This window comes from Tachyglossus aculeatus, chromosome X1, assembly GCF_015852505.1.
Source record: "Tachyglossus aculeatus isolate mTacAcu1 chromosome X1, mTacAcu1.pri, whole genome shotgun sequence".
Lineage (NCBI taxonomy): Eukaryota > Metazoa > Chordata > Mammalia > Monotremata > Tachyglossidae > Tachyglossus > Tachyglossus aculeatus.
In genome coordinates this window covers 10899093-10915860 of record NC_052101.1, presented here as the reverse complement: position 1 = coordinate 10915860, position 16768 = coordinate 10899093, and the positions used below count along the sequence as shown (strand labels likewise).

Below are 16768 nucleotides of genomic sequence, written 5' to 3'. Positions count from 1 at the left end.
TAGTGCTCTAGAGAAAATAAAGGAAGTCAACGGATGAAAAATAAAAATCCTCGCTTCTAGTCTCCAGATAAAACAGAACATTTCATAGATCCCTGAAGATTAAGAGACAGGAGAAGGCAAACAAGACCATGGTAAATGAACATCTGCTTGGAGAACTTCAACTCATCATTCATACCACTTAGAACCATTCACGGAGCCAACACCGCTGTGAAGATTTTGTCCTGTACGTTACAGAATGTTTTTTCTCCTCCTTAGTATCAGGAAGGGCAGATGGAAGGATGATGGTCGCCTGGTTGTTCAGTTTTAGAAATAGGGGTAGCATGACTAGCTGGTAACCATCTGGACAGATTTGGAAGACTTCAAATCAGATACAGTGAAATCTAGGCCTTGTCCCTCATTCCCGAAGAGAGCAGCATTTCAGAAAAATGAGAATCCAGCACACGATTCTGTTCCGTCTTTCTTCACAAGTTTGATTTCAGTTGATTCTTGCTGAAAGTCAATTCGATATCTGGCTAGCTCGTGTACATGCTATGAGCTACGAAAACTGTATATGTATTTCCCCCTCTAGGTTAAGGTTTAGCAGTCACTGTCCTTGAATAAACCTCATTAGGGTTTGAGTGAGGCGGCCAATTTTTCGGGGTGAGTCATAGATGTCTATATTGGGATGTTCTGATGGCCCCGAGGACTCCTGAATGAGGCTGCTGCCTCTTCAACAGCAGGAGGGCCAAAGCCCTGGCACTTCTCTCCTTGTGGACTGCGTCCACATCGCCCAACGCTGTTATATTGCACTCTACTAAGCACGTGGTAAAGCGCTTTGCCCACAGTAACTGTTCGATAGATATGATTGATTCTCATTAGTTTTTTTACGATATATATTAAGCGCTTACTACTACTACTACTAATAATAATAATAATGATGGCATTTATTAAGTGCTTACTATGTGCAAAGTACTGTTCTAAACACTGGGGAGGTTGCAAGGTGATCAGGTTGTCCCACGGGGGGCTCGCAGTCTTCATTCCCGTTTTACAGATGATAATAATAATAATGATGGCATTTATTAAGCGCTTATTATGTTCAAAGCACTGTTCTAAGTGCTGGGGAGGTTACAAGGCGATCAGGTTTTCCCATGGGGGGCTCACATTCTTCATCTCCATTTTACAGATGAGGTAACTGAGTCACAGAAAAGTTAAGTGACTTGCCCAAAGTCACACAGCTGACAATTGGCAAAGCCGGGATTTGAACCCATGAACTCTGACTCCAAAGCCCGGGCTCCTTCCAGTGAGCCGCGCTGCTTCTCAGCAGATGAGGGAACCGAGGACCAGAGAAGTTGATTCATTCATTCAATTCATTCAATCGTATGTATTGAGTGCTTACTGTGTGCAGAGCACTGTACTAAGCGCTTGGGAAGTCCAAGTTGGCAACATATAGAGATGGTCCCTACCCAACAGTGGGCTCACAGTCTAGGAGGGGGAGACAGAGAACAAAACAAAACATATTAACAAAATAAAATAAATAGAATATATATGTACCAGTAAAATAAATAAATGGAGTAATAAATACATTCAAACATATATACATTTATACAGGTGCTGTGGGGAAGGGAGTTCCCTCATCTGTAAAATGGGGATTAAGACTGTGAGCCCTGCAGGGGACAACCTGATCACCTTGTATCCCCCCCCAGCACTTAGAACAGTGCTTTGCACATAGTAAGCGCTTAACAAATGCCATCATTATTATTATCATACACCACTTCTCCCTGTGATCCTCCGCCTGTGAGAAACTAGAAACTGAAAGATTTTCTCTTAAAAATGTGTGTGTGTGTGTGTGTGTGTGTGTGTGTGTGACCTTCAACAAGGCACTCCACTTCTCTGTGCCTCAGTTACCTCATCTGTAAAATGGGGATTGAGACCGTGAGCCCCATGAGGGACGGGGATTGTGTTCAACCTGATTAGCTTTTATCTACTCCAGTGCGAAGAACAGTGCTTGACGTAGAGTAACCACTGAACAAACACTATCCTATTATCTTTATGTGTGGAAGAAACAAAAATTGAGACTTAAATTCCCTTCAGAGTGAATGTTCCGACTTGAGTCTTGACCGAGTTCAAGTTGGTTAATTTGACCGTTAGTGTGTGCATGTGTGGGAGGGGTTATAGACACTGCTACGATCTTTTGATGAAATCAAAAGCTTTATATTCATTTATGTCTGGTACCCAAATGTCAACTACAAATAACCAAGTAAAGTGAACCAGCCAAAAAGCTTTTCCAGTCACAAGGTTTTGGGCACCTGCCCTCCAAGATAATAGGAAAACAACATGCAAGAAACCTGAAGGGCTCAGAGGATTAGCCACAGAAATTGGAGATTTCGTTTTCTAAATCACTGACTTACATCCATGCCTAGTTGGTAGGAACCAAAGTCATTACCACCAGATTTTGCTGCTCCGTGTGAAGTGAGTCGGTTGATTCAGAATGGGCGGGCATCTGTTCTGCAGGAAAAAAAAAAAACAATGATTGATGAGATTGCCCGGTAGATTCCTATTGTCTGTACAAGGAGTCGATGGGGCTGATGAATGAGGAGGGTGAATATCTCCAACTTGTATTTATTTTAGAGCGAGCCTTTTGGAACTAGGTATAGTGGAGTAGAATGCATTTGTGATTGATTGGTCATGATCTATTTTGCAATTGATTATTCTAAACTGGAGTTCTGTTTCTGCAAAATGATTTAATTTGATGAAAATGAGTTGGATGAGAAAGCAGATCCACTACCCCGTCTTCCTTTCATTCAATCTTATCGAGTGCTTACGGTAGGCGGAGCACTGGACAGAGCATTTGGGAGAGTATAACAATTAATAATGATAATAATAACAATGGAATTTATTAAGCACTTACTATGTGCAAAGCACTGTTCTAAGCCCTGGGGAGGTTACAAGGAGATCAGGTTGTCCCACAGGGGGCTCACAGTCTTACTCCCCATTTTCCAGATGAGGGAACTGAGGCACAGAGAAGTTAAGTGACTTGCCCAAAGTCACACAGCTGACAATTGGCAGTCAGGATTTGAAACCATGACCCCTGACTCCAAAGCCCGTGCTCTTTCCACTGAGCCACGCTGCTCCTCTAATTAGTGGACACATTCTCTGCTCACAATGAGCTTACAGTCAAGAGATTCATTCATTCATTCAATCGTATTTATTGAGCGCTTACTGCATGCAAAGCATACCAAATTGTACTTACCAAGCGCTTAGTACAGTGCTCTGCATGCAGTAAGTGCTCAATAAGTACGATTGAATGAATGTACTAAGTGCTTAGGAAGTATACATCGGCAAACACTTTGAGATGGTCCCTACCCAACAACGGGCTCACAGTCTAGAAGGGGGAGGCAGGCAATGAAACAAAACATGTGGACAGGTGTCCAGTCGTCAGAACAAATAGAATTAAAGCTAAATGCACATCATTAACAAAATAAATAGAATAGTAAATATGTACAAGTAAAATCAATAGAGTAATAAATCTGTACAAGCATATATACAGGTGCTGTGGGGAGGGGAAGGGGAGGTAGGGTGGGGGGGATGAGGAGGAGGAGAGGAAAAAGGGGGTGAACATTCCTGGCATCAATGCCTCACACACAGTTCCCCTCTCCTCGCCTACCACTATCTGGGCAGTTATTCTCTCCTTCTACATCCCAGCCCGTATACTCTGCTCCTCCGGTGTTAACCTTCCCACTCGCCTTCTTGCCTGTCTCGCCTCCGAACCCTGGCCCATATCCTACCTCTGATCTGGAACACCGTCCCTCCTCAAATCCAACAATTACTCTCCCCATCCTCCCTTCAAAGCCCTACTGAAGGCATATCTTCTCCAAGAGGCCTTCCCAGACTAATCCCTACTGAGAGCTCACCTCCTCCAGGAGGCCTTCCCAAACTGAGCCCCCTCCTTCCTCTCCTCCTCCTCCCCATCCCCCCACCTTACCTCTTTCCCCTCCCCACAGCACCTGTTTAAATGTATATATGTTTGTACGTATTTATTACTCTATTTTATTTGTACATATTTATTCTATTTATTTTATTTTGTTAATATGTTTTGTTGTCTGTCTCCCTCTTCGAGACTGTGAACCCACTGTTGGGTAGGGACCATCTCTATATGTTGCCAACTTGTACTTCCCAAGCACTTAGTACAGTGTTCTGCACACAGTAAGAGCTCAATAAATACGATTGAATGAATGAATAAGCCCCATTTGTCCTCATCTCCCGCTCCCCTCTGCATCCCCCTGACTTTCTCCCTTTGGCCTTCCCCCCTCTCCCTGCCCCGCAGCACTTATGTAAAAATCTCTAATTTTATTTATTCCTATTGATGTCTGTTTACTTGTATTGCTGTCTGTCTCCCCATCTCTAGACCGTGAGCTCATTGTGGGAATTGTCTCTCTTTATGGCTGTATAGTGCTTTCCCAAGTCCTTAGTTCAGTTCTCTGTACACAGTAAGCTCTCAGTAAATACGATTGAATATACATAGGAATGTTTTTATTTGAATACATAAATTGAGAATCACTTTAGTGAATAACTTGTTGATGTTACTAAAAATGTATTTAGAAGTCTTGATGTTTACCTCAAAGCTTCAAATAAACATTATTCTTCAAAGGGGAATTTCGACAAATTTTAATAGCAGATTGTTCACGTTTCAAATTCCTTTGAAATGAAGTATACTCACAACTTTAAGAATTGTGGGGCACTGAACAACCTATTAGTCCTTCTGTTTTAAAATATCTATGAAGTATTGAAGTGTTGCTAATAAGAGCAGAGAACTGAGTCATGTATATATCTTTGCACTCTGTAATTTCCTCCTATTCCTCCTACTTGTAATTTAACAATCAGTAGGTAGTGTAGGATGAGCACCATACTAAGCGATTGGGAAAGTACAATAGAGTTGGTCTTCATTCATTCCATCATTTTTATTAAGTGCTTACCGTGTGCAGAGCACTGTACTAAGTGCCTGGAAAAGTACAATATAACAATAAAGAGTGACAATCTGAGCTCACAGTCTGGTGGGGAGGGGAGAGATAGACATCAATATAAATAAATTAAATTAAGGATACAATCATAAGTGTTGTGGGGCTGGGAGAAGGGGGGAAAGAGCAAAGAGGCGACACAGAAGGGAGTGGGAGATGAGGAAAAGTGGGGCTTAGTCTGGGAAAGCCTCTTAGAGGACATGAGTCTTCAGTAAGGCTTCGAAGGTGTGGAGAGTACTCGTCTGTCGGATGCCCTCTCACCAGTTACAATACTAATAGTAATCATGGCATTTGTTAAGCGCTTACTATGTTCCAAGCACTGTACTAAGCGCTAGTGGTGTTGACAAGAAACTCAGGTTGGCATAGTCCCTGTCCCACGCGGGGCTCACAGTCTCAATCCCCATTTTACAGCTGAGGTAACTGAGGCCAGAGAAGTGAAGTGACTTGCCCTAGATCAAATGGCAGACAGGTGGTGGCGGCAAGATTAGAACCCATGACCTTCTGATTCCCGGGCCCGTGCTCTACCCACTATGCCCTGCTGCTTTCTGCATCGCCCTGACTTTCTCCCTTTGCTGTTCCCCTCTCCCAGCTCCACGGTACATAGGTACAGGTCTGTCATTTTATTTATTTGTATTCATGTCTGCCTCTGCCCCTCTAATAATGATAATAATGATAGCATTTATTAAGCGCTTACTACGTGCAAAGCACTGTTCTAAGCACTGGGGGGATACAAGGTGATCAGGTTGTCCCAAGTGGGGCTCACAGTCTTCATCCCCATTTTAAGGAACTGAAATACCAGTGGGCATAGTACATTTCTGGAGAGTTTTCTTTTGAAATCATGCCCAATAGTATTACATTAACTTTGCGGGGGGCAAAGAAACGGACAACTTAATGGTTAAAATATACATAGGAATGCTTTTATTTGAATGAATAAATTGAGAATCACTTGAGTGAATAACTTGTTGGTTACTAAAAATGTATTTAGAAGTCTTGATGTTTTCCTCAAAGCTTCAAATTAACTTTATATTTCAAAGGGGAATTCTAACATTTTAATAGCAGATTATTCACGTTTCAAATTCCTTTGAAATGAGGGAACTGAGGCCCAGAGAAGTTAAGTGGCTTGCCCAAAGTCACACAGCTGACAAGTGGCGGAGCTGGGATTTGAACCTATGACCTCTGACTCCAAAGCCTGGGATCTTTCCACTGAGCCACACTCCTTGTAGGCAGGGCATGTCACTGTTTATTTTTTGTACCGCGCTTTCCCAAGCATTTAGTACAGTGTTCTTCACACAGTTGGTGCTCAATAAAAACGATGGAATGAATGAATAACAGGGATGGGGTGGTGCTCTGAGGGAGATGAGGAAAAGTGCTGGGCAGGGGAGGGGATTATAATAATAATAATAATGATAATGGCATTTATTAAGTGCTTACTATGTGCCAAGCATTGTTCTAAGCATTGGGGAGGTTACAAGGTGATCAGGTTGTCCCACAGGGGGCTCGCAGTCTTAATCCCCATTTTACAGATGAGGGACTTGAGGCCCCGAGAAGTTAAGTGACTTGCCCAAAGTTGCACAGCTGACAATTGGCAGAGCTGGGATTTGAACCCATGACCTCTGCCTCCACAGCCTGGGTTCTGTCCACTGAGCCACGCTGCTTCTAGACTGTGAGCCCACTGTTGGGTAGGGACCATCTCCGTATGTTGCCAAATTGTACTTCCCAAGCGCTTAGTACAGTGCTCTGTACATAGTAAGAGCTCAATAAATACGACTGAATGAATGATAGCACATGGAGGGTGATTAGGCTACCAGAGAAGTAAAATCAGGTGATCTGCAGCAGCTGATCTGTAGACTCAGTGGCCAGGGCAATTTCCTCTAGTAGGTGGCTACTCAGCAGCTCTCAGCTGGGGGGAATCCACAAGTCCTAAATGGCAATTAGCAAGTTATTACTAATTACTAGTTATTACAGTCCACAGTTACTGGCTAAGTGGGATCAAGTGGGGTTAGATGTGAACGATGTGGACATGTTGTTACATGTGGACATCTTATAGACTGTGAGCCCACTGCTGGGTAGGGAATGTCTCTATATGTTGCCAACTTGTACTTTCCAAGTGCTTAGTACAGTGCTCTGCACACAGTAAGCACTCAATAAATACGATTGATGATGATGATGATGATGTTGTTATCTTCTTGGTGAATCTGCTGTCCTCTCCTTTGGCAGGGCGTGGGGATTTCTGTGTGTGTAATATCAATCAATCAATCGTATTTATTGAGCACTTACTGTGTGCAGAGCACTGTACTTGGGAAGTACAAGTTGGCAACATATAGAGACAGTCCCTACCCAACAGTGGGCTCACAGTCTAAAAGATAATGACATTATTTGTTAGGCACTTATTATGTGCCAAGCAATGGGCAGGGAATGTATCCGTTTATGGTTATATTGTACTCTCCCAAGAGCTTAGTACAGTGCTTTGCACATAGTAAACACTCAATCAATATAATTGAATGAATGAATGAGATGTTTGGTTTTTTTTATGGTATTTGTTAAATGCTTGCTGTGTGCCAGGACTCGCAGTCTTAATCCCCATTTTACAGATGGAGGAAATGAGGTACAGAGAACATAAGTGATTTGAACAAGGTCACACAGCAGACAAGTGGCAGGCGTGAGATTAGAACCCAGGTCTTTCCGACTCCTGGGCCCGTGCTCTATCCACTGAGCCACACTCCTTCTTAATGACTGTCCATTCCTTCTTCATGCAGTCCCAAATCCATGGTGTATGGATTTGGGGAGGGTGGGATATGAGGGGGCTACTGTCTCCTCTACAGTGCAGTCCCAGACTTGCTAAGGGGATGCGTTTATGATCTCTTAAGTCTGTTATGATCTACAACTTTTATTTTTCATGTTTGAGCCCAGTAGACTGTGGAAATTCACTATGGCCCTCTAGACTGTGAGCTTGTTTTGGGCAGGAGTGTGTTTGTTTGTTGTTATATTGTAGTCTTCCAGGTACTTAGTACAGTACTTTGAACACAATAAGCACTCAATAAATATGACTGAATGAACGAATGGATATGGCCAAATCCAAATCCACCTTAAGGAAATTTCTTCTGTTACCAATCCCTCTCCCATAGAAATGGGTTTGTAAAATCTGTCAGCCGTGGCTACTTGGGAAACTAAGAGGGCTGTGTTATAAATCAGAATTAGGCATTTGATTTGGTAAAATGTTCCTCCAAACGCTGGCAGACTCTAGGCAGACATTGAAATCCCGTCAGAGAATTTGTAACGGAATCCTCTGACAGTCACTAGGAAATGAAGGAAGGCTGGATTACTACCCATGCTTGAGTTTGCTCTGTGGATGTGTCACAATTTGGTAAATGCCTTTTGGATACATGTGAATAAAGCTGCCGGGCTGGAGTACTTCCTTTAATTGAAAATTCTTGTTTGTGCAGTCACAAGAACAGTTTTAAATTGGTTACAAAAAGAAACAGTTTTCAACACAAAATGGAATTTGTAAGTTTCAGGACTTCTTTTAGCGCTGAACTTTCTCAGCAGAATTGAATTCAAACACCTGATGCTGTAATGCTTGCCTGTGGATTTACTGCTGCATTTTCTCAGGTTAAACTCCACCCAGGAAGCCTTATTTTTGTGAACTTATGTGTCACAACAATATAATTTGCAGATACAGGGATTTCAAAGTCTAGTGATCAAGCCCTGAAAGTTCCTAGCTAGCAAGTGCCAATTATCCAAGTGATATTTCTTTAAAGCTCACTTTTCAAATAATGTTGTCTGAACATTTATGTCCTAACCATCATATATAGAGATGGCACTTTAAATCTCTATATTGAAATCTTTGTCAGAATTGAATTTCATTGTTCTTTGAGGGCATGGATCTTGTCTAACTGACTTGATCATATTGTAATTTCCCAAGTGTTTAGTTCAGTACTCCGCTCCCAGTGAGTGCCCAGTAAATAGCATTGATTGCTTGAAATGAGTAGAATTTTGGTATTCATTCAATCATATTTATTGAGAACTTACTGTGTGCAGAGCACTGTACTAAGAGCTTGGGAAGTACAAGTCGGCCAATTTGTACTTCCCAAGCACTTAGTACAGTGCTCTGCACATAGTAAGCGCTCAATAAATACGATTGATTGAATGATTGATAAGTGGCTATTAAATGCACAAAAATGCATTGAGGGGCTTTCTGGATGTATTCAGATGTTTTACCTAGAATGTCAAATGGAAATAAGAAAGTTGCCCTACTTCTCTCTTTGACATGGTGTCTGTATAGGACAGGGATTGTATTGGACCTGACTATGCTGTGTGTAATTCAACAATTAACACGGTTTTGGTAAATAATATGTTTGATTAATACTGTTGTTGTTGTTATTACTGCTATGGTTATCATCATCCTTGTGTAACCAAAACAGAGTCTAAAGTGTATTTTTCAAAGTTTATGAGCAGAGTACTGAACTAAACACTTGGGAGATTATGATATGATCAAGTCAGTAGACAAGATCTATGCCCTCAAAGAACAATGAATTTCAATTCTGACAAAGATTTCAATACAGAGATTAAAAGTGCCATCTCTATATATGATAGTTAGGACATAAATGTTCAGAAAACATCATTTGAAAAGTGAGCTTTAAAGAAATATCACTTGGATAATTGGCACTTTCTAGCTAGGAAGTTTCAGGGCTTGATCACTAGACTTTGAAATCCCTGTATCTGCAAATTACATTGTTGTGACACATAAATTCACAAAAGTAAGGCTTTCTGAGTGGAGTTTAACCTGAGAAAATGCACCAGTGAATCCACAGGCAAGCATTATAGCATCAGCCCTTTGAGCTGAAGTATTTCTTTCACCCTAGTTTTGTTTACTGCATTTTTTGATGAAAAAATTATTATGTTTTTGTTATCCAGTTTGACAGCACTTTAGTGACATTCTGCCTACTCCATATTTCTTTGGTGTTTTATTTGAAAGACATACATTAATTTTTCTATGCTTTTTTCTTTTATAGAAAGTCTTCAAGCCTTTCAAAAAATTTCTATGATATTTGCATTTTCATCTCAAAAAAACAATTCTGGTAACCTGATAATTCAGCGGACTTGTCTTCATTTTCCTGCAGATTATCATGGATCTTAGAGCAGAGTTGATCATTTGGAAGGAAAAAGCTCAATTGCTAAGGGAACTCAACCAATAAAACATATGTCAGAGATACAACGTTTGTGAAATCCTACCCTTGTATTGTGGATAAGCAAGCTATGAATGGAAGGTTTCTGTAGGCAGAGAATCCAATCCATCCATCTTTTTCCCTGGACTCAGATGAATAGTTTTAATTATTTAACCTTGATCAACTCTCCATCTTACATTTCATTGATCCAGATGTGTGAGACGTATTGAAATTCCAAAGAAGTTCAGTAGATATATAGCCACACATCTTGCAAGGTTTTAAGTAAGATTTGTGTTCTTTTTGTTTTTTTTCCCTTAGGCTGACTGGCATGAACCTTCCTTCTCCTGTAATCAGCAGCAAGAATTGGTTACGGCTCCATTTCACATCTGACAGCAACCACCGGCGCAAAGGATTCAACGCTCAGTTCCAAGGTAACCATATTCCAGGGCATAAGGAAAGGCAAGAATTCACTCGGTGGAGTTCTTAAATGATACCGGAGGGGAAAGTAATTACTCTCAGTATCACCACTCTATATGTAAACAAAAAAAAGGTTCAAAATATACTACTAACTCCTAATGATTCTTTGCAGCTGTACTTGAATGGTGCAAGAGGGTAATTAAAATTGGTATCACAGTCATTCCTTGGAATCAATAAACTTACATTTCTGAAACATTTATTATTTCAACTCTGCCACTGCTGCCAGCTGGGTAATATTCTTGCCGAGTTGGGCAACACAGGACTCCATGTTCACCAACCACCGCAATTTCTCACCTCTCCAACTCTGAGCTTTTCATCTCACCCACCTCGTCTCATCCTCTCTGAGTATTGTGCCCTGAGAGAAAACCCTAAACACTTGACTCTCTCCAACTGTCCTAAGCTATCGTGCCCTACCTAGTTTCCCTACCAACATTTTCTTCAGAAGGCTAACTTTCATTCCCCCGAGCAGTGTACTTTTTACCAATCCTAATTATCTTATCCCCCACCACACTCTCTCTATTCACACCTCCAACTCCCAAACATGGACAACCCTCAGAGTTTGCTTCTTCTTCATCCAAATCTCTGTCAACTCTTCCCTGGGTACACAACAGGTGTGTGAATTGCATAAAGCACATTGGAATTAGGGGCTGGCATGCTCACCCCAAAATGATCTCCCACCCAATTGAATCCAGGCAATGACCCCATGAGCCTCACACATCCCTGTGAGTGTCAGGATGGTGCTGTATTACTTGTCTCCGTTATTACGTTAGAAGATCCTGGAGATCAGACCCTAAGTATTCTCCTTTTACTGACTCTCCCAAGCACCCACTGCAGTGCTCTGACACAATAGGTGCTCAAAATTGTCATTAATAGGTTGACTGATACACCCTATGACACTCCAGTTAATCTACTTTTGCATTTTGCAAATAGAAGGCTCTATTTCTTGTCTTGGACAGTAATAGAAATACTCCTTTTAGAAAGAAATCAAAACACTCAACCAGTCCACTGTGGGCAGGGATTGTCTCTCTTTGTCGCTGAATTGTACTTTCTAAACACAGTACGGTGCTCTGCATGCAGTAAGTGCTCAATAAATACGATTGAATGATGAATGAAATAAATTAATTTCAAGAGTAATTGTTTTAGGTAATTGCTATTGCCTTCTCAATGGCAATAAGATTCTGCCTTTATGTAGAAAATTATTTGTCTCATGTAGGAGAACAAATGCTTCCAAGCAAACTAGATTTATTTTTACTCCCCTTTTACACATCTAGTGACAAGTTAGAGTGGCAGCATTTCTATCACCCAGAAACAAAGTTTAGGAGTCTTAACATATCATTTAATAACTGGAGTAAATATAAGGTAATCAAATTAGATCTAGTGACTGTCCCACAAGGAGTTCACAAATCTAAGATGTAGGGAGAGTAGTTATTTTATCCCCATTACAGATGAAGAACCTGAGTCATGCCTTAAGTGCCTCGTCAATCAGTGATGTTTATTGAACTCTTACTATCTGGAGAGCACTTGTCTAATCATTTGGAAGAGTACAAAAGCACAGAGCTGGTAGACAAATTCCCTGCCCGCAATGAACTTAAAGTCTAGGATTACAGACTTATCCAAGATCATAAAGCAGGCTTGTGATTTTTAGGCCAAATTGAAACAAATAAATGGTATGTAACTGCATTTTTTGCAGTCTTTCTTCTCCATTTTCCTCCTTCTTACTTCTTATTTCCTTTCTATTATGAGCTGTTCTAGAATAGAAATCCTTGTCTCATTTGATCAGCGCTTAGAACAGTGTTTTGCACATGGTGAGTGCTTAACTAATAATAATAATAATAATAATAATAATAATAATAATGGCATTTATTAAGCGCTTACTATGTGCAAAGCACTGTTCTAAGCGCTGGGGATGTTACAAGGTGATCAGGTTGTCCCACGTGGGGCTCACAGTCTCAATCCCCATTTTACAGATGAGGTAACTGAGGCACAGAGAAGTTACGTGACTTGCCCAAAGTCACACAGCTGACAATTGGCGGAGCCGGGGTTTGAACCCATGACCTCTGACTCCAAAGCCCATGCTCTTCTCCACTGAGCCACGCTGCTTCTCTAATACCAATATTATTATTACTCTTGTCATCCCTTTTAGTGTTTGTTATAAAAGTGTGGCCGAGTAGAAAGAACACAGATCTGGTAATCGGAAAACCTGGATTCTAATCTTGGGGCTCACCATTTGTCTGCTGTGTGACCTAGTGCAAGTTACTTAACTTCTCTGAACCTCAATTTCTTCAACTGTAAAATGGGGATTCAGTACCTATTCTCCATCCTCATCTGACTTTGAGCCCCATGTGGGAAGGGAACTGTGTCCATTCTAATGATCTGGTACTAACTCCAGTGCTTAGCACATTGCTTGGCACATAGTAAGTGCTTAACAAAATACCACAATCATTGCTACTATGTGCATTTCACCAATTCCATAGGCGACAGCTTTTCATTTTAAGTGCAGGAATATGAAGGGGACACTCAGGGATTTTAGAGAGGTGATGACAACAGGAAGAGAGCAGCTTCAAAGGGCAAATAAGCGAGACAGAAGTCATTTTCATTCTTTCCAGTCTCAATGACAAATTCAGAGATTTGGGATGAGCAAGGTTGAGAGGCCAGCTCAAAAAATCAGAGAGCTATAACCTCTACAGAGTTGACACCTGTAACCACAACAAAGCATTAATCAACAAGCAATTTAGAGTCCATACATCAATAACATTTATTGAGCATTTACTCTGTTCAGGACACTGTACTAAGTACTTTGCAAAGTAAAATAAGAATTAAAAGACATGATATATGCCCTCAGTGTGCTTACAATGACGATGACTAACTGGTTCTCTTTATTAATTCACCAAGAGAACTTGCCCTTCTAGACTGTAAGCTTCTTGTGGGAAGGAAATGTGTCTACCAACTCTATTATATTGTATTTTCCCATTGCTAAATGCAATGCTCTTCACAGAGTGAGTATTCAATAAATATGATTGATTAATTGATTCAAAGAGAGTGAAGAAGGCAGAAAGAGTTGATTTTGTACAAATACCCTTTGTGAAACCCACTTTCTCAGAGCAGCTTGAAGTGTCTAAATTCTTTAGTGAGAGATTTTGTATAAATACACTGATAAGAAGTCTCCATTTGCAGTATCTGCTTTGTTCCACTTTTCTAATAGAAAAACAAATTAGACTTCAGGTCTCATGGCTTTTCTACAACTGTCAGATAAATCTACCATCAGTTCAAGACTTGTAGGCTATATTCTACGTTGAAAAATCCCCTTTCAATACACAATTCAATTAGGACTATAAGCAGTCATGCACTATTATTTAAAAGCATGTTTCTCTCTCCCTGAAGAGTTGAAAGTGTGGTGAATGTGAACAATCTTTGTAAACTTAAGTAGGTGTGTTATTCCAATGAGCATATCTGAGCAGCGTGGTTTTGTGGAAAGAATATATGCCAGAGAATGTGCTCTGCTGCTTTCCTGCTGTGTGACATTGGGTAAGTCTTCTCTGTACCTCAGTTTCCTAATTTTTAAAATGGGAATTAAATACCGTTCTCTGTGCCTCTTAAAATTAGAGGCCCATGTGGACAAGAAACTGTCTGACCTGATTATCTTGTACTTAGTACGTAGTACTTATACTGTACTTAGTAAAGTACAGGATACATACTTAAGTGCTTAACAAATCATATTATTATTATTATTTGTCCCCCCACTCATAAAATATGAATACTTAATATCAAAAATTGTGTTCGTCACAAGCTATGTAGATATCAAGGTAGTTATTCTTTTCCCAATAATAAGTGGTCAAATGTTCCAAAAATCTCCTAGTGGCTAATTTTGGGCTCCAAATTAAGTGTTGTCATTTGTGGATGTGTGTCTAGCTAATCTCTTTTGCCCAAAGTGGGTTCTGTTTTCTCCAAAAACATGAAATATGCCTCTTCTGAATCATTTCAGCACAGTGAATTGTGGTGGTTTTCATTATTGTTTTAATGGAGTAATGCTAAGAAGAATCAGTAGAGCACCTAGCTAGCTGTCAGTTAAAATCCATTATTAAGGAAGGCATTTATGCAGATATATTCTTCTCACATAAGTAGAACAAAAAAGGCAGCTTTTCCTAGTGGGTAGAACACGGACCTGGGAGCTAGAAGGACCTAGATTCTGATCCTAGCTCTGTCACTTGTCTGCTGTGTGACCTTGGGCAAGTAACTTAACTCCTTTGTGTCTCAGTTCCCTCATCTATAAAAAGGGGATTAAGACTGAGCCCCAGGTGGGACAGTGAGTGTCCAACCTGATTAGCTTGTATCTATAACAGTGGTTAGAAGAGTGCCTGGAACATTGTAAATAGTTAACAAATACCATTAAAAAAACCCCCAAAAAACTGATCTATCTATAAAACTATCATACTATTCTCCATCCTGAGTGAAAGATTATTGGAGAAACAGTAGGATGGTGGTCGTTTTTGACATGTAATACTAATTTCGTGATGATAGATACCCTAATTAAGGAGAGTGTCTAATGTGAGGTTTAAATCTGAGGAAAAAGGGATAAAATTATCAGACTTAGTACGTAGTACTAAGGAAAAAAAGGAAATGCAAAGGGACCGTCTCTATATGTTGCCGACTTGTACTTCCCAAGCGCTTTGTACAGTGCTCTGCACACAGTAAGTGCTCAATAAATATTATTGAATGAATGAACGAATACCTGTGCTCCCTTCTATTTAGAATGTGAGCCCGCTCTGACACAGGAACTGGGACCAACTTGATCAACTTATCTATGCCAGTGCTTAGACAGTTCTTGAAGCATAATGAGTGCAAAACAAATACCATTAAAAAAAGAAATAGTAGCACTTATTGAGTGCTACTCTGTCCAGAACATTTGGAATAACACAGTAGAGCTACTAGACAATAATCTCTGCTCTCTCGGTGCAGCTTGCCTGGTGGAGGACTTTTGGCCAAGTGGTCACAACTCAGACCACCCCGCACTCAAAGTGAAAAGTTTCAGTAATCATCATCATCATCATCATAACAATAATTATAATAATATAGACTGTGAGCCAGTTGTTGGGTAGGGACCATCTCTATATGTTGCCAACTTGTACTTCCCAAGCACTTAGTACAATGCTCTGCACACAGTAAGCGCTCAAGAAATACAATTGAATGAATAATAATAATGGCACTTATTAAGCACTTACTATGTGCAAAGCACTGTTCTAAGGGCTGGGGAGGTTACAAGGTGATCAGGTTGTCCCATGGGGGGTTCACAGTCTTAATCACCATTTTACAGATGAGGGAATTGAGGCACAGAGAAGTGAAGTGACTTGCCCAAAGTCACACAGCTGAAAATTGGCAGAGTCAGGATTTGAACCCATGACCTCTGACTCCAAAGCCTGGGCTCTTTTCCACTGAGCCATGCTGCTTCTCTACATTACATTCTAATACATTCCACCACTGTGTTGATTTTTATTACTTGAATTTCCTGGGTTTGTTATTTTTTTTAGCTAATTTTGGCTTATTCCCCCTCTTCGTTGTTTCTCTTACTCTTCTATTCTCTGATGTGTTTTACCTCTTTACTGCCATAGCATATGTTCAAATAATTGGACTAGATATATTTACAGCTACAAAAGACATTTGTCGGACTTTGAATGTCAGCGTGGCTATATGAAGCAGCATGGCTCAGTGAAAAGAGCCCGGATTTGGGAGTCAGAGGTCATGGGTTCTAATTCTGACTCCATCACTTATCAGCTGTGTGACTTTGGGCAAGTCACTTCACTTCTCTGGGCCTCAGTGACCTCATCTGTAAAATGAGGATGAAGACTGTGAGCCCATGTGGGACAACCTGATTACCTTGTACCCACCCAGCACTTAGAACAGTGCTTGGCACATAGTAAGTGCTTAACAAATGCTATTATTATTATTATTATTATTATTATTATTATTATTATATCTCTTAATTTTAAAATACCATTCTCTCTTAAAATAACTTTCCTAACAAAAGCAATAGATATTGAGTATGTCACTTGTCAGCTGTTTATGCGTTTGATACCTGCCAAAAATCAGAAATCTATTTAGAGTGGTCAAATAACAATGAGTAGGCATGGTTTGTTT

General features: G+C 40.4%; 1 protein-coding gene across 1 annotated transcript in view; it reads left to right on the top strand.

The window, feature by feature from the left end:
- The window catches only part of CSMD1 (CUB and Sushi multiple domains 1), a 1252749-nt gene that overhangs the window by 651909 nt on the left and 584072 nt on the right, over positions 1-16768 (top strand). Inside the window, exon 6 of the mRNA XM_038771657.1 lies at positions 10478-10590. Within this exon, the coding sequence (XP_038627585.1) occupies positions 10478-10590 (113 nt within the window). The remainder of the gene's footprint in view (positions 1-10477; positions 10591-16768) is intronic.